The sequence below is a fragment of the Trifolium pratense genome, linkage group LG7, assembly GCF_020283565.1.
Source record: "Trifolium pratense cultivar HEN17-A07 linkage group LG7, ARS_RC_1.1, whole genome shotgun sequence".
In the NCBI taxonomy this organism is placed as follows: domain Eukaryota; kingdom Viridiplantae; phylum Streptophyta; class Magnoliopsida; order Fabales; family Fabaceae; genus Trifolium; species Trifolium pratense.
Genome location: NC_060065.1, coordinates 19,581,144 through 19,607,644, shown reverse-complemented (window position 1 = coordinate 19,607,644; position 26,501 = coordinate 19,581,144). Strand labels below are relative to the sequence as shown.

Sequence of the window (26,501 nt, the reverse complement as noted above, 5' to 3'; positions counted from 1 at the left end):
ATGTTTACTTTTTAGATTCATATTAGATGTATTTGATACATATTATAAACTAAATACATCAAACATTTTTTGAATCTAAAAAAATAAACTTCTAATAATTAAGGACCAGAATATATAGAAATTGATCGGTACTACATCATAAAGTATAAACAAGAAACAGAACCAAAAACACAACATAATTATATATAACGCTGACACTTAATTATATATAACATTATTATATTTTCTTAAATTATTATTTCAGGCTCTATCAGCACTTCCTGGAATTCATCATCTCAACTTTTCACATTTAACTTCGTGGAACCAGCTGCATCTTCTTCATGCAAGCAATCATGACCATAACCAAAGGCTTTAAGATGATCTTTAATAGACCATTTATTTTTAAAATCTAAACCACATAAACAAGACCATAGTTTGCCACAATCCTTCTCATGTAATTTCCAATCACCTTTCACTGAAAATGATTTGCCACATTTTCTACACAGATAAGGTTTAATACAATGCATTCTCTTATAATGTGTTTGAAGAGATCTAAAATCTTTAAGATGCTTTGCTCTAAGGTGATCAATGTTGTATTTGCAACCTTGTACACAACAAAAACATGGAAGCCTTAACATTGCTGTTGGTTGTGTTCCTTTTAGAGAATCTGCTACTATTCTGTATTGAGGTCCATGTCCCCACATATGCATCTGAATATCCATAAATAAATTAAAGAAATTAACACCCTTTAATTAGCTACTAAAAAAAAATTAATGAAAAAAAATCAGTGATTGAAAAATAAAACCTCTCTTTAATTTTTTTTCCTAGCAAAATTAAACAATGAAATTAGTGATGGATTTTTTTTTTTTGTCTCTAATTTATGTGACCAAATTTTCATAAGATGCATGTATATTGCAATGTCTACCAACTGAGTTAAGTGTATATTTGAATTTTATTGAACATACACATAAGATGCATATAATTAGTGCCTGAAAATTATGTTTTGTTGGGTAGAAATTGAACCCATCCACTCTAACCACCAATCAATCTTTATCTCCCGAGTCCCGACAAAGTAACTATTATGGAAATCAAATACTCCCTCCGGTCCTTTTTATAAGGAACACTTAGGGCAAAAAATTTGGTCCTTTTTATAAGAAACTTTGACCAATTTTCAAATGTTTTAAATGTTCAATTTCACTTATGCCCTTATTTATTATGAGAGAGAATTTAAAAATAAGTAAATTAGTTGAATAAAGAGTAATTAAATAAGGGTATATATGGAATAAATTTAAATTTATAAGAGTATTAAATGAAAATAATTATGTTAAATATGATTCCTTGGTCTGTGTGATTTTTTCAAATTGTTCCTTATAAAAAGGACCGGAGGGAGTATTAATTTTTGGCTTCAACTTCATATTCATATTAACGTGGTAATTTGAAAAGTTTAGAGTGAAAAATAAAAAATAGGTTTTTGCACAATTTCTACAAAAGGGTTTAGTTATTCAACTATGAAACAAGTTTCTTAAGTATAGGGGTGTGTATGGTTTGGAAACCACACCACACCACACCTAATTGATGGTTTTGATTCTAAACCAAAACCATTTCAATAACAAATCGGTTATTTTTTTAAACTAATTTGGATTTGGTTATTAACCGGATCGAACCAATTTATAACCGGTTTGTAATAAAATTTAAGTTATTCACAAGATCCAATTTTAAATAGGTTTTTTACTTAAACTAATTTTTTTTATTAGTTGATTAAAAAAAATAGATTTATTAATTATTTTAAAAACATAATTTTTCATTAATTTTATGATTGAATTGGTTTATAATCAACCCACAAAATATTTTTTTTAAACCCAAATTATTTTTTACTTAGCCGAAAACTTGTTTTTTATATTGTTTTAAAAATATTTTTTATTATTTAAAAAAAGAGTAATTTTTAAAATTAAAAAATCTGATTTTTAAATACAAAAAAAACTAATAAATAGGAAAATAATTAAAATACTAAATTTTTGAAAAACTAAAAACATTAAAAACTGATTTTTTAATTATTTAAAAAAAAACAGAATTTTTTAATTATTTTTAAAAACTAAAAACATTAAAAACTGATTTTTTAATTATTTTTAAAATAATTATTAAAAATCTGATTTTTAAAATAAAATAATAATAAAATAGTATGGGTGGTTGGCGGTGGCCGGCCGCCGGAGCACCACCACCGACCGCCGTGAAAGTTGCCGGAGGTCCGCCGGAAAACCGCTGCCGGCCACCGTCCCGGTCGGAGCGCCGCTGCGCCGGCCGCCGGTGGTCCGGCGTTGACCACCGGTAGACCACCGGTCCTCCACCCCCTCTTTTAATTAATTATTTTATTATATAATAAAGAATTTTAAAAAATTGAAGATTGAGCCTGAATTAGCTATTGGGCCTAAATTTTCAAACCAATTTCAAATCAAATTACAAAATGTGGTTATGGTTTATAATTGGTATTTTTTTATTGGAGTGGTGTGGTTTTTTTTAAATGGATTTTGCAAAATATGAATTGGTTAGTAATTTGGTTAAGGATAGCCAAATTTTTTGCACACCCCTACTTAAGTATAATTTAATTATTTCCGACTATGATTTTATCACAGGCATAACTATCAGTAATATGTTTTCTACTATCCCTTTAGTCCTAAATATGAAAACTTTTATTTTTTACATTTATTATAGAAATGATGTATCTAAACTGTAATATTATCTAAATATATTAATTCTACAATAATGAATATCAATATGATATAAATCTTTTTGCAGGTAAAAAAAATAATTATGTTTTCTAGTACTGTATAATAAGAGAGTGCTTTGGAAAAGTTGAAAGTTCAGTTCAGTCTTCTGATGATAAACATCTGAATTTTGAAAGAAGAAACATTGTTGGTAACAGGATTGATAATTTCTTTTCATTGATTTACAGTACTGATATAGCACAGTGGTTTAGGTAGGTGACATAAAAGCATAATAATAGAAGAGTTGTTGGAAGAATAATTTCAAGTTTTTAATAGAAAACAGAACTTATATATTTAAAGTGCAGAATGCAGAAATATGAAATTAAGAGGAAAAAAATATTAAAAAAAAACCATAGAAAAGGGATGTAGAAAGGAGAACCATACTGATTGATGTTACATGTATAAACATATGAATGACGAGAAAGTAAGCTTCACGACACATCTTTATTATTGCAAAACAATAAGCCGAAATGAAAACAAGAACAAGAAAAAATAGAAGGAAGGAAAATAAAAATTAACTTAAGTGTTGTAGCTGGTTTTTGTTTCCTTATTGTTTCTACCTTGTTTTTGTTCCACGAGTTTGTTGCTTTTTTCTAGTATAAAATCTTCCAGGAGTTTGTTGCTATTTTCTAGCCTAAAATTGTGTAATTTATTCAAAATCCCTTATGTTTGTTTGAGCTTATAAATAACGTTTTGGATGTTCAAAAAAAAAAAAAAGAAAAAGAAGTGTTCTCCTTCATATTGGAACTATCTGATGATTCACAAAAGCAAACCAAGTATTAATTTTTGGCTTCTTCATATTTATACAAAAGGGTTTATTTGTTCAACTATGAAATAAGCCTTTTCAACCATATATACTTCAATTATTTCCAACTGCGATTTTATCACACATAACTATTAGTAATATAGTATATAAATCTTTTAGCAGTTAAAAAAAATATGTTTACTAAGTACCGTATGTGTTTACTAAGAAACATCTAAATTTTGAAAGAAAAAAAAACATTGTTAGTAATAGAGTATTCTAGATGAAAGAACAGTGTTCTAAATGACATAAAAGCAGAATAATCAAAGGCTTGTTGAAAGAATAGTTTAAATTTTTGATTTTTTTTTATTTAGAATAAAAGTACACTGCTGAGTTGAGATCAAATAGTACTCAGGTTCAGATATAAAAATTAAGAGAAAAAAAAATCAGCCTTTTCCAAAAAAAAAGAAGGAAAAAAATCAAAAAACACCATGCAAAAGGATATAGAAAGAACAATAATGAGAACAAGATAAAATAGAAGCAAAGAAAAAATAAATTTAAAGCTTAGATTTCACGATATAAGTGCATGTTTTGGGTTATGAATTTTTTCAATTTTGACAAAGACTAAGGTGCTACACTTTAGACTTTTAATAAAAAAAAAAAAAAAAATTACACTGAAACTGTGATTTTGCCTAACTGGTCGACAATTCATATCTTTGTTTTAACGGTGGAACTCCTTTCAATCAGGTGCTTAGTTAGAAGCAAGTATTCATAGATTCATATTTTCTATGGTGAAAATTGCTTTAGAAACAAACAATAATTGAACGCAGAATCAACATAATATGCTAAATGTGATAATAATAGTACCTTAAGATTGTTGTATCTGGTGAAAGTTTTAGAGCACACATGACATGAGAATTGTGTAAGACCAATTAAAATTTGAGAAGGTGTTGGAATCCAATACCGAACCTTGTTCAATTTATCTAAAGGGTTTTCATAAATCATATTAGGTGCTTCGTTTTCAGCCATTTCTTTACAATTTGAGACCATCCTTGATCCAAAATTAGAAGAAGAACTACTATTCATTCTAGGAAGCCCTATTTGTAGGGAAAGAGTAACACTTTCATCACCAACATCATCATCACCATGCCTTTCCAATACTCTTTCGTATTCTTCTTGTTCTATTGTTGTGTTTGAGGGTTCATTTTGTTGTTGTTGATGATGATTTATGAGACTTAATTTGTTAATGAGAGGAAGAGCTTCTCTAAGAGGAGGAGAAGGAGGATTTATGGTTAAGGAAGATGATGAGGGTTGATTATGAAATTGAATATCAAACATGTTGTTGGTTTGTTGAGTAGAAGAAGAAGAGTATTGATTATGATTAGGGTGAAGGTGCATGAAGTTGAACCATTCATCAAAAAAGATAGATTGAGGTTCTGTCATAGTGTTTAATTTGATGTTGTTGTAAAGGCTACATGGTTATGATTTATAGAGGTATTAGTTTTAAATAAGTCATTGTGAGCTTAACTCAGTTGATGGGATATAAAAATATATTATGTAGAAGCTGGGGTTCAATACCCAAACACTATATTTATTTACCTTTAAAGTGAAATTTATAGCGAATAGACAACTACACAAAAAAAATAAAAAACAGTTTTAAAGAGGGAGAAAAAACATGGCTGGACAGTTGAGATAATGGCACCATGGACAACAGGAGGGGATCGAGATCATGTCCAATATTATAAGAAATTTTTTAAAGTTTATGGTTGATTGATTAAATTTACACAAAAATACCCCTAATTAAATGAAAAAAATAAAAGATTATCATTTCACTCTTTTTCTTAATTGAAGACTAATTTTTGAAAGAAATTGTACATTATTAATAAATTTAATACAAAATTTATTTATCTTAATTGTTGTACTTTTATGAAAAAGATTTTATATTTTGAAACGGAATTTTAGTAGTACTTACTAATATGTCTGGATACTCTAAAATTAAGGAAATATTTTATCGGCGCGGATATCAATATTTTTTAGACATTTGTGGATACCTATAAAAGTATTGGAATTATTTATTTTACAATTTTAAAAATATTTACAACATACTATGAGATATTTTATGGATACTCGTGAGATAAAAGTCGTGAGAAATTGAAGGAAATGTACATGGTTGAAAAATGTTATTTAAAAACAAAATTTTAACAAAAATACAACAAAACTAGACTTTTTGTTTTTTTTAATATTTGTTGCACGCCTCGATATCCATGTTGTGAGTGGAGAAAAAATGTGTTGTATTTTTGTCAAACTTTTTTGTGTTTATATAACACGCCTCTTATTTTAAGATGGTGCTAGATGACACCGTATGCATGTTTTTATCGGTAGTTTTGTTTAATAAATTTCGTTTATTAGACGAGTTATTGAAACTATTTTACTTCATTAGTCAACATTAAAGCTAGTAATTAGGCACCCACTTTTCTAGATAAAGCATCAGCAACTACATTGGAAGACCCCTCCTTGTATTGAATCACAAAATCAAAACCAAGTAGCTTAGCCACCCAAACTTGTTGAAATGGAGTGTGGAGTTTCTGATCCAACATATATTTTATATAGATTTTTGATCTGTTTTGATGATGAAAGGAGCATGAGAAAGATAAGATTTTTGCACAACGTACACAATAGCAAGAAGTTTTTTTTATTAAATCATTTTTTTTTAAAAAAAAAGTTTTTTATTCTTGAAAAAAAAATTTAAAAACAAAAATAAAAAATCTCAATTATTAGAGAGATTATGATTTAATTTATTTTTGATTTATCAATTATTAGAGAGATTTGATTGGTTAAAAAAATGTTTGAAATTGACAAAAAGAATATTTTAAATTCATAGAACATTTTAAATTGTGAGGGAATATTTTAAAAAAATTTGTTTTTAAATTTTGTTTTTTTTAAGAATAAAAAACATTTTTTTTTCTTCTGAAAAAATGATTTAATAAAAATAAATCTTTTTTTGTCAAGATTATCCCCCTCACATCTCCTTCATTCTCATTCATCTACCTCGAACCAATCGGACCCTTAAGGAGAAGTAGAAAAGTAAAAAATAAATAGGACCTAACGAGACCTTATTATATTAGAGAAGTAGATTATTAGAGAAGTAGGTAAGTGATGAATTTTTCCGGAAAAAAAAATGGTGATGAATTTTTCCGGAAAAAATGGTGATGAATTTTTTTTTTTTTTTTTCCATGAATTACGTGACAAGTTTTATTGTTCTAGTACTAGTAGTGATTTAACAAAAATTGTATTTTTTTTTTAATTTTTTTTTGTTTTAAATTATCTATTACTAATATATTAAAATATAGGTTTATGTTGGGATAAAGGATTCAAACATGTCATTTGCTTTTCGGATTCCCTACAAGCAGTTACTCTTGTAAAAAATGGGGTCTCACCACATCATAAATTTGCGAATGAGATCTTTAGCATCCGTCAGCTTCTAAATAGAGACTGGAATGTTGTTATTAATCACACGCTTTGGGAAGGGAACGCGTGTGCTGATATGCTGGCTAAAATGGGAGCTAACACTATCTCTCCCCTTGTGAAGCTTGTTGTGCCTCATTCTGAGTCGTCTCCCCATCTCTTTGCTGATGCATCGGGTGTGGCTTTTGTTAGAGAGTAGTTTTCCTTTTGTTTTTACTTTTCTCTCTTCTAACAAAAAAAAAAAAAACAGATTACAACCAAAGTTTCTAATTTATCCTTATTACGTTTAACCACGTTGCAAGTTTTGTATCCTTCATTGTAATTTCACTCAAATAAGTATACAAAAAAAATGTAGAAAGATGATATGCTTAAAAATAGAAAGAAAATAGATTATAGATACGAACAAAACATAACAATTTATACCTAAAAGTAGGGAAAAAAAACAATAATTAATAATAATATAATAAATTTAGTTATTATCAAACTTACTAAATTATCCTAAATATTCCTAATAAAATTTCTAATTTTTAATTAAAATATACACTGGACCATTATTTGTCACTAAAATATAAAAAGTTGAATAAATAAATTTACAAAAATTAATTAACACAATAATTCCACTTATATTTTAACAATATTATATAACAAATTTTTAAATATTTAATTTAAAATAATTTTGCTACATTAATATAGTGACAAACTGAAATATCGAATAAAAATCAACGGACCCGTGCGATTGCATGAGTCTTTAAACTAGTTATATTATTATCATGTAAAGTAATATTAATAATACAACGCATTATATATGCACGAGTCTTTAAACTAGTTTTCTTAATAAAAAATAGAGAAATGACTTATATGTGCGAATTATAAGAGATAAAGGACCTATATGTTACCAAAAAAGAAAGATAAAGACTAAACTGTTACAAATAAATAAAATAAAGAATCTCTAATGTAATTCTACAATAGCTAATATCAATATGATATAAATCTTTTTGCAGGTAAAAAAAATTATGTTTTCTCGTACTATATAATAGTTGAAAGTTCAGTTCAGTCTTTCTGATGATAAACATCTGAATTTTGAAAGAAGAAACATTGTTAGTAACAGGATTGATAATTTCTTTTCATTGATTTACAGTACTGATGTAGCACAGTGATTTAGGCAGGTGACATAAAAGCATAATAATAGAAGAGTTGTTGGAAGAATAATTTCAAGTTTTTAATAGAATAAAGAACTTATATGTTTAAAGTGCTGTAGAAATATGAAATTAAGAAGAAAAAAATATAAAAATATACCCATACAAAAGGGATGTAGAAAGAAGAACCATAATGATTGATGTTACATATATAAACATATGAATGACGAGAAAGTAAGCTTCACGACACATCTTTATTATTGCAAAACAATAAGCTGAAATGAAAACAAGAACAAGACAAAATAGAAGGAAAGAAAAAAAAAATTAACTTAAGTGTTGTAGCTGATTTTTATTTCCTTATTGTTTCTGCCTTGTTTTTGTTCCACAGTTTGTTGCTTTTTTCTAGTCTAAAATCTTCCAGTTGTTGCTATTTTCTAGCCTAAAATTGTGTAATTTATTCAAAATCCCTTATGTTTGTTTGAGCTTATAAATAACGTTTTGGCCGTTCAAAAAAAAAAAAAAAGAAAAAGAAGTGTTCTCCTTCATATTGCAACTATCTGATGATTCACAAAAGCAAACCAAGTATTAATTTTTGGCTTCTCCTTCATATTTATGTGGTAATTTGGAAAGTTTAGATTGAAAAATAATAAACAGGTTTGAACAATTTTTACGAAAGGGTTTATTTGTTCAACTATGAAATAAGCTTTTTCAACCATGTATACTTCAATTATTTCCAACGGTGATTTTATCACACATAACTATTAGTAATATAGTATAAATCTTTTAGCAGTTAAAAAAAAATATGTTTACTAAGTACCGTATAGAAAGTGATTTGAAAAAGTTTGAATTTCAGATCAATTTTTCAGATAAGAAATATCTAAATTCTGAAAAAAAAAATTATTAGTAATAGAGAATTCTAGATGAAAGAACAATGTTCTAAATGACATAAAAGCAGAATAATCAAAGGCTTGTTGAAAGAATAGTTTAAGTTTTTTATTTAGAAAACATAACTTATTTATAGTACACTGCTGAGTCTGAGATTAAATAGTACTCAGGTTCAGATATATGAAATTAAGAAGAAAAAAATAAAAAAACACCATGCAAAAGGATATAGAAAAAACAACCATAATGATTGATGTTACACTTATGTTGCCCGGGTACAGGTACGGTACCGGAATCCAGTACTGGTACGGGGTAACAGTTACACATGTATATACATATATTAAGAAAATAAACTTCACAACAAATATTTATTAATGAAAAAAATAAGCTCAAATTTTAGAAGATCTAAGTGCATGTTTTGGGTTATGAATTTTTGCAATTTTGACAAAGACTAAGGTGCTACAGTTTAGACTTTTAATAAAATTGCACCGGAAGCTTGTTAAAAAAAAAAAATTACACTAGAACTGTGATTTTGCCTAACTGGTCGACAATTCATATCTTTGTTTTGATGGTGGAACTCTTTCAATCAGGTGCTTAGTTAGAAGCAACTATTCCATAGATTTGTATTTTCTATGGTGAAAATTGCTTTAGAAACAAACAATAATTGAACGCAGAATCAATATAATATGCTAAATGTGGTAGTAATAGTACCTTAAGATTGTTGTATCTGGTGAAAGTTTTAGAGCACACAAGACATGAGAATTGTGTAGGACCAATTAGAATTTGAGAAGGTGTTGGAATCCAATACTGACCCTTGTTCAATTTATCTAAAGGCTTTTCATAAATCATATTAGGTGCTTCTTTTTCAGCCATTTCTATACAGTTTGAGACCATCCTTGATCCAAAATTAGAAGAAGAACTACTATTTATTCTAGGAAGCCCTATTTGTAGGGAAAGAGTATTACTTTCATCACCATGCCTTTCCAATACTCTTTTGTATTCTTCTTGTTCTATTGTTGTGTTTGAGGGTTCATTTTGTTGTTGTTGATGATTATGATTTATGAGACTTAATTTGTTAATGAGAGGAAGAGCTTCTCTAAGAGGAGGAGAAGGAGGATTTATGGTTAAGGAAGATGATAAGGGTTGATTATGAGATTGAATATCAAACATATTGTTGGTTTGTTGAGTAGAAGAAGAAGAGTATTGATTATGATTAGGGTGAGGTGCATGAAGTTGAACCATTCATCAGAAAAGATAGATTGAGGATCTGTCATAGTGATCAATGTTTGATGTTGTTGTAAAGGCTATATGGTTATGATTTATAGAGGTATTAGTTTTAAATAGCTCATCGTGAGCTTAGCTCAGTTGATGGAATGTAACATATATTATATTATGTAGAAGCAGGGGTTCGATACCCGAACACTACACTTATTCATCTTTAAGGTGAAATTTTTAGCGAATTGACTACTACACAAAAAAAAAAATACAGTTTTAAAGAGGGAGAAAAAACATGAGTGGACAGTTGAGAAAATGACACCATGGACAACAGGAGGGGATCGAGATCATATCCAATATTATAAGAAATTTTTTAAAGTTTATGGTTGATTGATTAAATTTACACAAAAATACCCCTAATTAAATTAAGAAAAATAAAAGATTATCATTTCACTCTTTTTCTTAATTGAAGAATAATTTTTGAAAGAAATTGTACATTATTAATAAATTAAATACAAAATCTATTTTTCTTAATTGTTGTACTTTTATGAAAAAGATTTTATATTTTGAAACGGAATTTTAGTAGTACTTACTAATATGTCTGGATACTCTAAAAGTAAGGAAATATTTTTATCGGTGCAGATATCAATATTTTTTAGATATTTGTGGATACCTATAAAAGTATTGGAATTATTGATTTTACAATTTTAAAAATATTTACAACATACTATGAGATATTTTATGGATACTCGTTAGATAAAAGTCGTAAGAAATTGAAGGAAATGTACATGGTTGAAAAATGTTATTTAAACATAAATTTTTAACAAAAATACAACAAAACTACATTTTTTGCTTTTTTTAATATTTGTTGCACGCCTCGATATCCGTGCCGTGAGTGGAGAAAAAATATGTTGTATTTTGTCCAACTTTTTTGTGTTTATACAACACACCTCTTATTTTAATATGGTGCTAGATGACACCATATGCATGTTTTTATAGGTAGTTTTGTTTAATAAATTTCGTTTATTAGGCGAGGTATTGAAGCTATTTTACTTCATTTTCTTTGTTTTGCATTTTATAGGTCTATGAACAAGTGGAAATGTGTGGTCTTCGAATTGATACTATTTAGTGGACTTTATCCCTGGCTTGGTATGCTCCCAGAGTAAGCTGTTATGTTGAACTGGGTTAACAATTCTGGTGTGTTGTTTAAGCTTTTTCAGTATCTGTATTTAATGTTATATGTCTTGCTTTATTGTTCTTTCTGTTAAGACAAGTGTTACGACAAGTGTCTGAACATCGTGGACAACACTTATCTTCTGCTATATGTCCCGGCAAAGTAACTATTAAGGAAACTATCTAATGATGATTAACAGAAAATTTACAAAAGCATATCAAACATTAATTTTTGGGCTTCAACTTCATATTCATATTTACGTGGTAATTTGAAAAGTTTAGAGTGAAAAGTTTAGAGTGAAAAGTAAAAAATAGGTTTTTGCACAATTTCTACAAAAGGGTTTATTTATTCAACTATGAAACAAGTTTTCTTAAGTATACTTTAATTATTTCCGACTATGATTTTATCACATGCATAACTATCTGTAATATGTTTTTTATTATCTCTCTTGTCCTATATATAAGAAAAATTTCACTTTTTACATTCATTATAAAAATGATGTATCTAGACTATAATATTATTTAAATATATCAATTCTACAATGAATCAATAAACTAAATGTTTTGTTATATAGAATACCAGGGCGAATATCAATATGATATAAATCTTTTTGCAGATAAATTTTGTTTATTATGTTTTCTAGTACTATATAAGAAGAGAGTGCTTTGGAAATATTAGAAGTTCAGTTCAGTCTTTCTGATAATAAACATCTGAATTTTGAAAGAAAAAACATTGTTAGTAATAGGATTAATAATTTCTATTCATTGATTTATAGTACTGATGCAGCACAGTGGTTTAGGTAGGGCACATAAAACAAAATAATAGAAGGCTTGTTTGAAAAATAATTTCAAGTTTTCAACAGAAAACAAAACTTATTTATTTAAAGTGCATACTTGAACTGGTTGCTTAGAAATGATGTGAGCTGACAACGTCGACTTCTGAACGGTCACGTCTCAGGTAGCGGTAGAGTTTCGATGATGGTGGTGAGCTTGACGATTTCGGCTTTTGTATTGGAGGGGAAGGGTACCCACAGTCATGTTAGCACTCCAACGCTAAAGTCATTATATGAAAGAGGTTTTAAAAGAGTGTAAATGGAGGCGCAAAATGTCATACCTAGGGATTGATATATGAGTGTATTTATATGGGAGAATATTAGGGTTTACAATACCGTGGGGTCCCCCATGTGGAGTGGATTAGCCACTGATAACACTTGTATTGTGTTTTCGTACGGGCACTTGAGGATGGTTATAGGCTCTTCACCTTTTGTCCGTGCCTGTTTGTGTCCTTTCTGTGATCGTTTTCCACGTGCATAGTTTTGCCCCATTTTTATGGGCCTTCTCGTAAGTTGGGCGTTTAGCTGATCCAGAATAGTTGCCTCCCAGTCTTTGCTACGGGATAGTGAAGAGTTGATTTTTGTCCATCCAGAGGGTTTATCGTAGTATACCCGGAGGCCAGTTTCCTAGAGAAACAAGAATCATAAGTGAGTGCTTCGTTTTCGGCCATAATTAAGTGAAGAAATGAAAACATGAGAAGAAGGATACTTATCTTTATCCGTTTTTATCGCGCGTGGTATAACCGTTGAACTGTTTCTCCATTCACCTTATTCCTGAGAAGAAAAGTAAAAATGAGAACGACATTATTTTAAGAAATATAAATGAAATGAAAAGGTTGGAGGGAAAGATACTTATCTCGCCCTTTGGCAAGGCTTGGTTTGAACGGAGGTTTCATGTCGGGGTCGACTATTTGACGTGAACCCGTGCTAAATGACTCTCCTTTTGTTTGATAAGGTGTCTCTGCTTTATGGAGACATTTGATGAAGATGACTTTCCATAGATATTTAGGACGACAGTATGCTCCGCCTTGCTTTTGGGCTTAGGGTAGCTGAGTAATCTGCCTGTTCTTCACGGTTTTGAGTGACAATGGCCCGTCATGGGTAAGATGTTTTCTGGTGGGAGTAAGCTCCCATCTTTGCATATGGTTTCCGGAGGGCTTTCCTCAGGATGTTTCCGCACTTGTGAGCACAATTCGTTTTTATCGGTTCCCCCTTTTATGGGAAGGTAGTGATGCCGGTAGTACCTTTGTTCTGCAGGTTTTATTTGTCTGGTTAAGACCAAGGGGGAATATTCGTTCGTGCCTTATGGGAAGGTAGTGATGCCTTATCGTAGGGTCTCCCATGTGGAGTGGATCAGCCACAGATAACACTTGTATTGTCCTTTCGTACGGGCACTATAGGACGGTTATAGGCTCTTCACCTTTAGTTCGTGCTCGTTTGTGTCCTTTCCGTGGTCGTTTGCCACGTGCATAGTTTTGCCCCATTTTGATGAGCCTTCTCGTAAGCTGAGCTTTTAGCCGATCCAGAACAATACTGTTGGTCTCAGATATGAAATTTAAGAAGAAGAAAAATAATTAGAAAACACCATTTAAAAGAGATATAGAAAGAACAACCATAATGATTGATGTTACACATATACACATATAAGGAGAATGTAAGCTTCACAACACATTTTTATTATTGCAAAACAATATGCTGAAATGAAAACAAGAATAAGACAAAATAGAAGCATGGAAAAAAAGAATTAAGAGCTTAGTTTTGATGTTCTAAGTGCATGTAAAGTATTTTTTATAGAAGTAGTTTTGATTTTACCATAATTGTATATGTTTTTTCATAGTAACATTAATAATACAAATTTGGACACTATGAAAAACCAAAGTTTTGTTGAAAGGGAAATTAAGATCATGTTAAGTGTTGTAGCTGGTTTTTGTTTCCTTATTGTTTCTGTTCACGAGTTTGTTGTTTTTTTCTAGACTAAAATGTTCCACGAGTTTGTTGCTATTTTCTAGCCTAAAATTGTGTAATTTATTCAAAATGAAATTGATGGTGGTTACAACGAAAGTTTCCTCACAAAAAAAAAAAAGCGCATGATGTGTCAGTGTCACCACTTGCATTATTTAATTTTCTTTTATTTAATTCTATTTTCCGCTCTCTCACCTCATTCATCTTCCACCGAACACCTCAACATAAACATCCCTTTTTTATTTCTGTAATTTGGATTTGTTAATTTTGCAAATCAAAGCCTACAGTGCTGTTCATCTCATCTCTATTGTGTGTCTGTCCTTCCATCGTCGTTGTTCTTTGCTTTTTTTCGTTTCTTTGCTGTTTTATCATGTTGTTGTTGTTGCTTTGCCGTTTTTGTCTTCGCTGTCCTTTGCCTTGCTTGATCGATTTTTAGTATAAATTGAATAATTTTCAACTTTAAATTAAATTAATATGTGATTGTTTACTTTGTCAATTGTCATCTCTATCCCAATGATGAGTTGGGTTGGGGTGATAGAAAGGAAATGGGAGTTGTTGAATGCAAAGTTGGCGAGTGAGAGTCAATGACTATTGACTACAATTATTTTGTGTTGATGGGAACTACTAATATAGAGTTTGTGTTGATGTTATGGGTTATGAATTTTTGGGTTATGAATTTTTGTAATTTTGACAAAGACTAAGGTGCTACACTTTAGACTTTTAATAAAATTATACTGGAAGCTTGTTAGAAAAAAAAAATTACACTAGAACTGTGATTTTGCCTAACTGGTCGACAATTCATATCTTTGTTTTGATGGTGGAACTCCTTTCAATCAGGTGCTTAGTTAGAAGCAACTATTCATAGATTCGTATTTTCTATGGTGAAAATTGCTTTAGAAACAAACAATAATTGAACTGAGAATCAACATAATATGCTAAATGTGATAGTAATAGTACCTTAAGATCGTTGTATCTGGTGAAAGTTTTAGAGCACACATGACATGGGAATTGTGTAGGACCAATTAGAATTTAAGAAGGTGTTGGAATCCAATACTGACCCTTGTTCAATTTATCTAAAGGGTTTTCATAAATCATATTAGGTGCTTCTTTTTCAGCCATTTCTATACAATTTGAGACCATCCTTGATCCAAAATTAGAAGAAGAACTATTATTCATTCTAGGAAGCCCTATTTGTAGGGAAAGAGTAACACATTCATCACCAACATCATCATCACCATGCCTTTCCAATACTCTTTTGTATTCTTGTTGTTCTATTGTTGTGTTTGAGGGTTCATTTTGTTGTTGTTGATGATGATTTATGAGACTTAATTTATTAATGAGAGGAAGAGCTTCTCTAAGAGGAGGAGAAGGAGGATTTATGGTTAAGGCAGATGATGAGGGTTGATTATGAGATTGAATATCAAACATGTTGGTTTGTTGAGTAGAAGAAGAAGAGTATTGATTATGATTAGGGTGAAGGGGCATGAAGTTGAACCATTCATCAAAAAAGATAGATTGAGGATCTGTTGTCATAGTGATCAATGTTTAATTTGATGTTGTTGTAAAGGCTATATGGTTATGATTTATAGAGGTATTAGTTTTAAATAGGTCATCATGAGCTTAACTCAGTTGATGGGATATAATATATATTATGTAGAAGTTGGGTTTCGATACCCAAACACTACATTTATTTACCTTTACGGTCCGTTTGATCTGCAAAATATAAATACTGGATAGAACAGTACAGGACAGTACAAGACAGAACAACACAAGACAAACGTTTTAAGGTATTGAACAAACTTTGTGTTGTACGATGTTTGGTAGACAAAAGGTTATTTTGGTATTTTAGATAACTTGTGCTGAGGACAAAAAGTTGTCCCGTGGTTATGTGGGGGACAAGAATTTCAAGTTTTGTCCTGTCCCTTGGCCCCCAGTTTGTCCAGTACCAGGAATAGTTTTAAAAATCAAACACAGTACAGCAGAAGTTGTCCTGTCCAGTCTCTTATTTTTTAGCAGATCAAACGCACCCTTAAGGTGAAATTTATAGCGAATAGACTACTACACAAAAAAAATATATAGTTTTGGGTTATGAATTTTTGCAATTTTATCAAAGACTAAGGTGAAATATTTTTATCGGTGCAGATATCAATATTTTTTAGATATTTGTGGATACCTATAAAAGTATTGGAATTATTGATTTTACAATTTTAAAAATATTTACAACATACTATGAGATATTTTATGGATACTCGTTAGATAAAAGTCATAAGAAATTGAAGGAAATGTACATGGTTGAAAAATGTTATTTAAACATAAATTTTTAACAAAAATACAACAAAACTACATTTTTTGCTTTTTTTAATATTTGTTGCACGCCTCGATATCCGTGCCGTGAGTGGAGAAAAAATATGTTGTATTTTGTCCAACTTTTTTGTGTTTATACAACACACATCTTATTTTAATATGGTGCTAGATGACACCATATGCATGTTTTTATAGGTAGTTTTGTTTAATAAATTTCGTTTATTAGGCGAGGTATTGAAGCTATTTTACTTCATTTTCTTTGTTTTGCATTTTATAGGTCTATGAACAAGTGGAAATGTGTGGTCTTCGAATTGATACTATTTAGTGGACTTTATCCCTGGCTTGGTATGCTCCCAGAGTAAGCTGTTATGTTGAACTGAGTTAACAATTCTGGTGTGTTGTTTAAGCTTTTTCAGTATCTGTATTTAATGTTATATGTCTTGCTTTATTGTTCTTTCTGTTAAGACAAGTGTTACGACAAGTGTCTGAACATCGTGGACAACACTTGTCTTCTGCTATATGTCCCGGCAAAGTAACTATTAAGGAAACTATCTAATGATGATTAACAGAAAATTTACAAAAGCAAATCAAACATTAATTTTTGGCTTCATATTCATATTTACGTGGTAATCTGAAAAGTTTAGAGTGAAAAATAAAAAATAGGTTTTTGAACAATTTCTACAAAAGGGTTTATTTATTCAACTATGAAACAAGTTTTCTAAAGTATACTTTAATTATTTTCGACTATGATTTTATCACATGCATAACTATCTGTAATATGTTTTCTACTTCGTACCTCTCTTGCCCTATAGATAATTTTTTTTTTACTTTTTACATTCATTATAAAAATGATGTATCTAGACTATAATATTATTTAAATATATCAATTCTACAATGAATCTATAAACTAAATGTTTTGTTATATAGAATACCGGAGCGAATATCAATATGATATAAATCTTTTTGCAGGTAAATTTTTTTTATTATGTTTTCTAGTACTATATAAGAAGAGAGTGCTTTGGAAATGTTAGAAGTTCAGTTCAGTCTTTCTGATAATAAACATCTGAATTTTCAAAGAAGAAACATTGTTAGTAATAGGATTAATAATTTCTAATCATTGATTTATAGTACTGATGCAGCACAGTGGTTTAGGTAGGGGACATAAAAACAAAATAATAGAAGGCTTGTTTGAAAAATAATTTCAAGTTTTTAACTGAAAACAAAACTTATTTATTTAAAGTGCATACTTGAACTGGTTGCTTAGAAATGATGTAAGTTGGCAACGTCAACTTCTGAATGGTGATGTCTCAAAAGTAGCGGTAGAGTGTCGATGATGGCGGTGAGCTTGACGATTCCAACTTTTGTAATGGAGGGGGAAGGGTACCTGCAGTTATGTTAGCACTCTGACGCTCAAGTCGGTATATGAAAGAGGTTTTAAAAGAGTGTAAATGGAGGCGCAAAATGTCATACCTAGGGATTGATGTATGAGTGTATTTATATGGGAGAATATTAGGGTTTACAATACCGTGGGGTCCCCCATGTGGAGTGGATCAGCCAGTGGTAACACCTGTATTGTGCTTTCGTACGGGCACTTGAGCACGGTTATAGGCTCTTCACATTTAGTTTGTGCCCGTGTGTGTCCTTTCCGTGGTCGTTTGCCACGTGCATAATTTTGCCCCATTTTGATGGGCCTTCTCGTAAGTTGGGCTTTTAGCCGATCCAGAACAATACTGTTGAGTCTCAGATATGAAATTAAGAAGAAAAAAAAATTAATAAACACCATTTAAAAGGGATACAGAAAGAACAACCATAATGATTGATGTTACATGTATACACATATAAGGAGAATGTAAGCTTCACAACACATTTTTATTATTGCAAAACAATATGCTGAAATGAAAACAAGAATAAGACAAAATAGAAGCATGGAAAAAAAGAATTAAGAGCTTAGTTTTTATGTTCTAAGTACATGTAAAGTATTTTTTATAGAAGTAGTTTTGATTTTACCATAATTGTATATGTTTTTCCATAGTAACATTAATAATACAAAGTTTTGTTGAAAGGGAAATTAAGATCGTGTTAAGTGTTGTAGCCGATTTTTGCTTCCTTATTGTTTCTGTTCACGAGTGTGTTGCTTTTTTCTAGCCTAAAATGTTCCACGAGTTTCTTGCTATTTTCTAGCCTAAAATTGTATAATTTATTTAAAAGGAAACTGCTGGTGGTTACAACGAAAGTTTCCTCATGGAAAAAAAAGGCGAATGTTGTGTCAGTGTCACCACTTGCATTATTTAATTTTCTTTTATTTAATTTTATTTTTCGCTCTCTCACCTCATTCATCTTCCACCGAACACCTCAATAACAACACCCCTTTTTTTATTTCTGCAATTGGGTTTTGTTAATTTTGCAAATCAAAGCCTACAGTGTTGTTCATCTCATCTCTATTATGTGTATGTCCTTCCAAAGTCGTTGTTCTTTTCTTTTTTCATTTCATTGCTGTATTATCTTGTTGTCGTTGTTGCTTTTCCGTTTTTGTCTTCGTTGTCCTTTGCCTTGCATGATCGTTTTTTAAAGTGCACTATTGAGTCTGAGATCAAATAGTACTCAAATATAGATACATGAAATTAAGAACAAAAAAAAAATCTAACTTGGAGTAATAATATTTTTCATTAATTTGTAGTACTAGTGTAGAACAGTGTTCTAGATGACATAAAAGCAGGATAATCAAAGGCTTTTGGTTAAAGAATAGTTTCGAAGTTTTTGTTTTTTGTTTTTTGTTTTAATGTAGAAAACAGAATTTATTTAAAGTGCACCACTGAGTTTGAGATCAAATAATACTCTGGTTCAGATATGAAATTAAGCACAACAAAAAAAAATCAAAGTTTGAGTAATAATTTTTTTTCTCCATTTATTTGAAGTACTAGTGCAAAAAAGTGTTCTAGATGACATAAAAGGAGAATAACCAGAGGCTTGTTGAAAAAATAGTTTCAAGTTTTTTTTTTGTGTAGAAAACAGAACTTATTTAAAGTGCATTGCTGAGTCTGAGATCAAATAGTACTCAGGTTCAAATATATGAAATTAAGAAAAACAACAAAAAAAAACATCTAAGTTGGAGTAATAATATTTTTGCTTCATTTATTTGTAGTACTAGTGCAGAATAGTGTTCTAGATGAGATAAAAGCAGAATAATCATATGCTTTTTTGAAAGAATAGTTTTATGTTTTTTGTTTGTTTTTTTGTGTGTAGAAAACAGAACTTATTTAAAGTGCATTGCTGAGCCTGAGATCAAATTATACTCAAGTTCAGATATATGAAATTAAGAACAACAACAAAAAAAACATCTAAGTTGGAGTAATAACTTTTTTTCTTCATTGATTTGTAGTACTGGTGCAGAACAATATTCTAGATGACATAAAAGCAGAATAATCAGAGGCTTTTGTTGAAAAAATAGTTTCAAGTTTTTTGTTTTTTTTTTTTGTGTGTGTTGAAAACAGAACATATTAAAAGAGCATTGGTGGGTATGAGATAAAATAATACTCAGATATATGAAATTATGAACAACGTACAACAAAAAAAAAAACTTCCAAGTTGTAGTAATAAATTTTTTTCTTCATTGATTTGTCGTACTAGTGCAGAAAGATGATATAAAAGCAGAATAATCAAAGGCTTTTGTTGAAAGAATAGTTTCATGTTTTTTGTTTGTATTTTTTATGTTAAAACAGAATTTATTTAAGGTGCACTGCTGAGATCAAATAATACTCAAGTCAGATATTTGAAATTAAGAACTACAACAAAGAAAAAAACATCTAAGTTGGAATAATAATTTAATTTCTTCATTGATTTTTAGTACTAGTGTAGAACAGTGTTCAAGATGACATAAAAGCAGAATAACAAGAGGCTTATTGAAAGAATAGTTTCAAGTTTTTTTGTGTGTAGAAAACAGAACTTATTTATAGTGCACTGCTGAGACTGAGATCAAATAGTACTCAGGTTCAGATATATGAAATTAAGAACAAAAAAAAAATCTAAGTTAGAGTAATAACTTTTTTTGCTTCATTGATTTGTAGTACTAATGTAGAAATTGTTCTAGATGACATAAAAGCAGAATAATCAGAGTCTTTTGGTTAAAGAATAGTTTCGAGTTTTTTTTTGTTTTTGTTTCAGTATAGAAAACATAACTTATTTAAAGTGCACCACTGAGTTTGAGATCAAATAATACTCATATTCATATATATGAAATTAAGAACAAAAAGAAAAACATCTAAGTTGGTGTAATAATTTTTTTTTCTTCATTTATTTGTAGTACTAGTGCAGAAAAGTGTTCTAGATGACATAAAAGGAGAATAACCAGAGGCTTGTTGAAAAAAAAGTTTCAATTTATTTTTTGTGTGTGTAGAAAACATAACTTATTTAAAGTGCATTGCTGAGTCTGAGATCAAATAGTACTCAGGTTCAAATATATGAAATTAAGAAAACAACAAAAAAACATCTAAGTTGGAGTAATAATATTTTTTTTCTTCATTTATTTGTAGTACTAGTGCAGAGCAGTGTTCTAGATGACATAAAAGCAGAATAATCAGAGACTTTTGTTGAAAGAATAGTTTCATGTTTTTTGTTTGTTTTTTTTTTTTTTTTTTGTTTTTTGTGTGTAGAAAAATGAACTTATTTAAACTGCACTTCTGAGTCTGAGATCAAATAATACTCTAGTTCTGATATATGAAATTAATAACAATAAAAAAACATCTAAGTTGGAGTAATAACTTTTTTTCTTTATTGATTTGTAGTATACTGGTGTAGAACAATATTCGAGATGACATAAAAGCAGAATAATCAAAGGCTTTTGTTGAAAGAATAGTTTCAAGTTTTTTGTTTGTTTTTTTTTCTATGTGTAGAAAGCAGAACTTATTTAAAGTGCATTGCTGAGTTTGAGATCAAATAGTACTCAGGTTCAGATATATGAAATTAAGAACAACAAAAAAAAAAAATGAAGTTGGAGTAACATATTTTTATATATAGAGGGCCGGAGCGTATATCAATATGATATAAATCATTTTGCATGTAAAAATTTTTATTATGTTTTCTATTGCTATATAAGAAGAGAGTGCTTTGGAAATGTTAGAAGTCCACTTCAGTCTTTCTGATGATAAAAATCTGAATTTTGAAAGAAGAAACATTGTTAGTAATAGGATTAATAATTTCTATTCATTGTTTTATAGTACTGATGTAGCACAATGGTTTAGGTAGAGGACATAAAAGCAAAATAATATAAGGCTTGTTTGAAAAATAATTTCAATTTTTTAACAGAAAACAAAACTTATTTATTTAAAGTGCATATTGTTGAGTCTCAAATATATGAAATTAAGAAGAATTTTTTTTTAAAAAAAACACCATTCAAAAGGGATATAGAAAGAACAACCATAATGATTGATGTTACACATATACACATATAAGGAAAATGTAAGCTTCACAGCACATCTTTATTATTGCAAAACAATATGCTGAAATGAAAACAAGAATAAGACAAAATAGAAGCACGGAAAAAACAAAAAAAGAATTAAGAGCTTAGTTTGATGTTCTAAGTGCATGTAAAGTATTTTTTATAGAAGTAGTTTTGATTTTACCATAATTGTATATTTTTTTCATAGTAACATTAATAATACAAATTTCTACACTGTGAAAAACCAAAGTTTTGTTGAAAGGGAAATTAAGATCATGTTAAGTGTTGTAGCTGATTTTTGTTTCCTTATTGTTTCTATTCACGAGTTTGTTGCTTTTTTCTAGCCTAAAATGTTCCACGAGTTTGTTGCTATTTTCTAGCCTAAAATTGTGTAATTTATTCAAAACGAAAATGCTGGTGGTTACAACGAAAGTTTCCTCACAAAAATGTTGCTAGCATTATATAATTTTATTTAATTTAATTCTATTTTTCGCTCTCTCACGTCATTCATCTTCCATCGAACACCTCAACAATAACACCCCTTTTCTGTTTCTGCAATTGGGTTTTGTTAATTTTGCAAATCAAAGCCTACAGTGCTGTTTATCTCATCTCTATTGTGTGTCTGTCCTTCCATCGTCGTTGTCCTTTGCTTTTTTCGTTTGTTTGTTGTTTTATCATGTCGTTGTTGCTTTGCCATTTTTGTCTTCGCCGTCCTTTGCCTTGCTTGATTGATTTTTAGTATAAATTGAATAATTTTCTACTTTAAATTAAATTGATATGTAGTTGTCTACTTTGTCAATTGTCATCTCTATCCCAATGGTGAGTTGGTTTGGGGTGATAGAAAGGAAATGAGAGTTGTTGAATGCAGAGTTGGAGGGTGGGAGTCAATGACAATTGACTATGGTAATTTTGTGTTGATGGGGCTACTACTTTGTGTTGATGTTATTACAACAAAATGTTCAAGAAATTGCTGGTCTGATACAATACAAGCCTCTAATAAGAAGTAGCTTATGTGATTAGAGTAGTTATAGGCGCACAACATCATCAGACTCGTTTTTTCAAGTTTTTTTTGTAAAAAACATAACTTATTTAAAGTGCACTGCTGAGTCTGAGATCAAATAATAGTCAGGTTCAGATATATGAAATTAAGAACAACAACAAAAAATCTAAGTTGGAGTAATAATTTTTTTTTTCTTCATTGATTTGTAGTACTAGTGCAGAAAAGTATTCTAGATGACATAAATAATCAAAGACTTTTGTTGAGAGAATAGTTTCATGTTTTTTGTTTGTATTTTTTGTGTAGAAAACATAACTTATTTAAAGTGCACTGCAAAGTCCGAGATCAAATAATACTCAAGTTCGGATATATGAAATTAAAAACAACAGCAAAAACAAAATCTAAGTTGGAGTAATAATTTTTTTTCTTCATTGATTTGTAGTACTAGTGCAGAATAATGTTCTAGATGACATAAAAGCAGAATAACCAAAGGCTTGTTGAAAGAATAGTTTCAAGTTTTTTTTTGTGTGTAGAAAACAAAACTTATTTAAAGTGTACTGCTGAGTATAAGATCAAATAGTACTCAGGTTCAGATATATAAGATTAAGAGAAACAATAAAAACATCCAAGTTGGAGTAATAACTTTTTTTCTTCATTGATTTGTAGTACTAGTGTAGAACAGTGTTCTAGATGACATAAAAGCAGAATAATCAGAGGCTTGTTGAAAGAATAGTTTCAAGTTTTTTGTTTAATTTTTTGTTTGTGTAGAAAACAGAACTTATTTAAAGTGCATTGTTGAGTCTGAGATCAAATAATATTCAAGTTCAGATATGTGAAATTAAGAACAAAAAAAAAATTTAAGTTGGAGTAAGTTGTTTTTCTTCATTGGTTTGTAGTACTAGTGCAGAACAGTGTTCTAGATGACATAAAAGCAGAATAACCTAAGGCTTGTTGAAAGAATAGTTTCTATTTTGTTTTCTGTAGAAAACATAACTTATTTAAAGTGCACTGCTGAGTCTGAGATCTGAGATAAAACAATACTCTAGTTCAGATATATAAAATTAAGAACAACAACAAAAAAAAACATCTAATTTGGACTTTTTGCAATTTTGACAAAGACTAAGGTGCTACACTTTAGACTTTTAATAAAATTACACTGGACTGTGATTTTCCCTAACTGGTCGACAATTCATATCTTTGTTTTGACGGTGGAACTCCTTTCAATCAGGTGCTTAGTTAGAAGCAACTATTCATAGATTTGTACTTTCTATGGTGAAATTCCTTAGAAACAAACAATAATTGAACGCAGAATCAACATAATATTCTAAATGTGGTAGTAATAGTATATTAAAATTGTTGTATCCGTTGAAAGTTTTAGAGCACACAGTGTTGGATTTATCTCCTTTTATTTATTTATTAATTTAAATAAGGGATAATTACTATTAAGTGCACATTGTGGTAATTATCCATTAAGCCTAAATTGTGGTTTTTTTTCTTTCCCTCAAATATAGTAACCGCTCATAAAGATAATGATTGCACTTAAAATATTTTTGTGATGGACAAAAATTATAAATAGAGGGCAACCTTTGTTTTGGTTCCCTAAGCCTAACAATCTCCTTCAAAAACTTACACCATCAAAGTGAGACTGTGGAGGGTTTAAAAGAGTTTCAACATCCCTAAAAGGAGCAATTCTCAAGCAATAATAAGTTTGAAGCAAAAGCAATGGCTGGAGGTATTTCAGATATTAAATTCAATTTCGTTTCCACTGTTTTAAGATAGAATTTCGTTTATGAATTAGTAGAAATTCTAACACACAGGGCATGAGAACTGTGTAGCACCAATTAGAATTTGAGAAGGTGTTCGAATCCAATACTGACCCTTGTTCAATTTATCTAAAAGGTTTTCAGAAATCATATTAGTTTCTTCTTTTTCAACAATTTCTATACAATTTGAGACCATCTTTGATCCAAAATCAGAAGAAAAACTACTATTCATTCTAGGAAGCCCTATTTGTAGGGAAAGAGTAACACTTTCATCACCAACATCATCATCACCATGCCTTTCCAATACTCTTTTGTATTCTTCTTGTTCTATTGTTGTGTTTGAGGGTTCATTTTGTTGTTGTTGATGATTATGATTTATGAGACTTAATTTATTAATGAGAGGAAGAACTTCTCTAAGAGGAGGAGAAGGAGGATTTATGGTTAAGGAAGATGATGAGGGTTGATTATGAGATTGAGTATCAAACATGTTGTTTGTTTGTTGAGTAGGAGAAGAAGAGTATTGATTATGATTAGGGTGAAGGGGCTGTTGGAACAAAAGTGATTTAAAAATGTTTGCCCCTAAATCTATTAAGGTTTTGATGATAACAAAGTATTAATAAACAATTGGAATGACTAAAAATTTAATTTAAGTGTGCAGGACTTAGAGTCAATTAAGCTCTGATTGAAGATCAGAAGATAAGGACTTCAGAAGTTTGTAAGCACTCAGAAGATCGTGTAACTCAGAAGTTGTACTTCTCAGACGATGAAGTCTTCAGAACTTCTTAAGGTCTTAGCTTCATCAAACTCTGATGATCTTCTTGAAGTTTGTAAAGATTATCTTTTGCAAGTCAACTCTTCTACCAATGAAGAAAAAGACCTTTCAACCCTGATCAGAACAGCTAATCTCTTTCTGTCTGTTCTCTTTTGAGAACGTGGGTCATCAGTTGTGTTAGCTGAATAAGGAAAGTCTTCTCTGCAGTAGTCAAAGTACCTGAAACTCTTACTTAGTTTTGGATACAACCAAACTGCATCAAGACAGGCTGCTTGAAGACAAAAGGTTATCTACTTCAACTGTCATCTTTGCAACGACTCTTTCCTAGTCGTATATATACTAAAGGAATCAGTTGTAATAATTAATCAAGGATTACTATCACGCACGAACAAACTCTGAATTCCTCATACTAAGCTCTGAACCTCTGAACTGTGTTGTTGCACTTTTAGTTCAAATATTTAGTATTTGTTCTCCTAGGTTCTGACTAAGAGCTGTTGTATACTTTCCATTACTTTATTATATCTAGTACTTGAGGTAACTTAAGCTTGTGTGCTTAAGTGTGAAGTCTTAAGCTTGTGTGCTTGAGCATTGTTGAGAAGTCTCTTGCTTGTGTGCTTGAGCAGTTGTAATCTTGTGTGATTATAGTGAAATCCCTTGGAAGTGCAAGGGGACTGGACTACTCTCGTTTTGTGAGAGGAACCAGTATAAATTGCTTGTGTGATCTCTCTCTCTCTCTCAACGTATTTTATTGTGTTATTTATCCGCTGCTGTTGTAGTTAAGTTAAGAACTTGAAAAAGTTTTAAACTTGACTAAAACACAATTCAACCCCCCCTTCTTGTGTTTTCACACCTTCAATTGGTATCAGAGCTCTGGTCTGTTACTTTCACTTAACAGTGAGACAGTAAAGATCTTGTGAGAACACTATGTCTGGAGGAGACGATAATAGCACTAGAACAACTGGTGAAGTTGGTGAGGGCAGTGGTGCTGCTGGTGGTCCTAGAAATGCTTTTGGTTTTGACTACTTAAGTAATGAATCACATGAACATAGTGGCAACAGGAAAGCCCCTATATTCAATGGTGA

General features: G+C 30.1%; 1 protein-coding gene and 2 pseudogenes across 1 annotated transcript; all 3 read right to left on the bottom strand.

Annotated features, from left to right (window-relative positions):
- Positions 1 to 275: 275 nt before the first annotated feature.
- On the bottom strand, positions 276 to 10,240 carry LOC123893830 (annotated as a pseudogene).
- Positions 10,241 to 12,308: 2,068 nt separating this feature from the next.
- LOC123896013 lies at positions 12,309 to 15,682 on the bottom strand (annotated as a pseudogene).
- Positions 15,683 to 24,690: 9,008 nt separating this feature from the next.
- On the bottom strand, positions 24,691 to 25,134 carry LOC123896012 (zinc finger protein WIP2-like). The gene has a single exon (XM_045946470.1). The coding sequence runs from the start codon at positions 25,132 to 25,134 to the stop codon at positions 24,691 to 24,693; it is 444 nt and encodes a 147-aa protein (XP_045802426.1).
- Between the last annotated feature and the right edge of the window lie 1,367 nt (positions 25,135 to 26,501).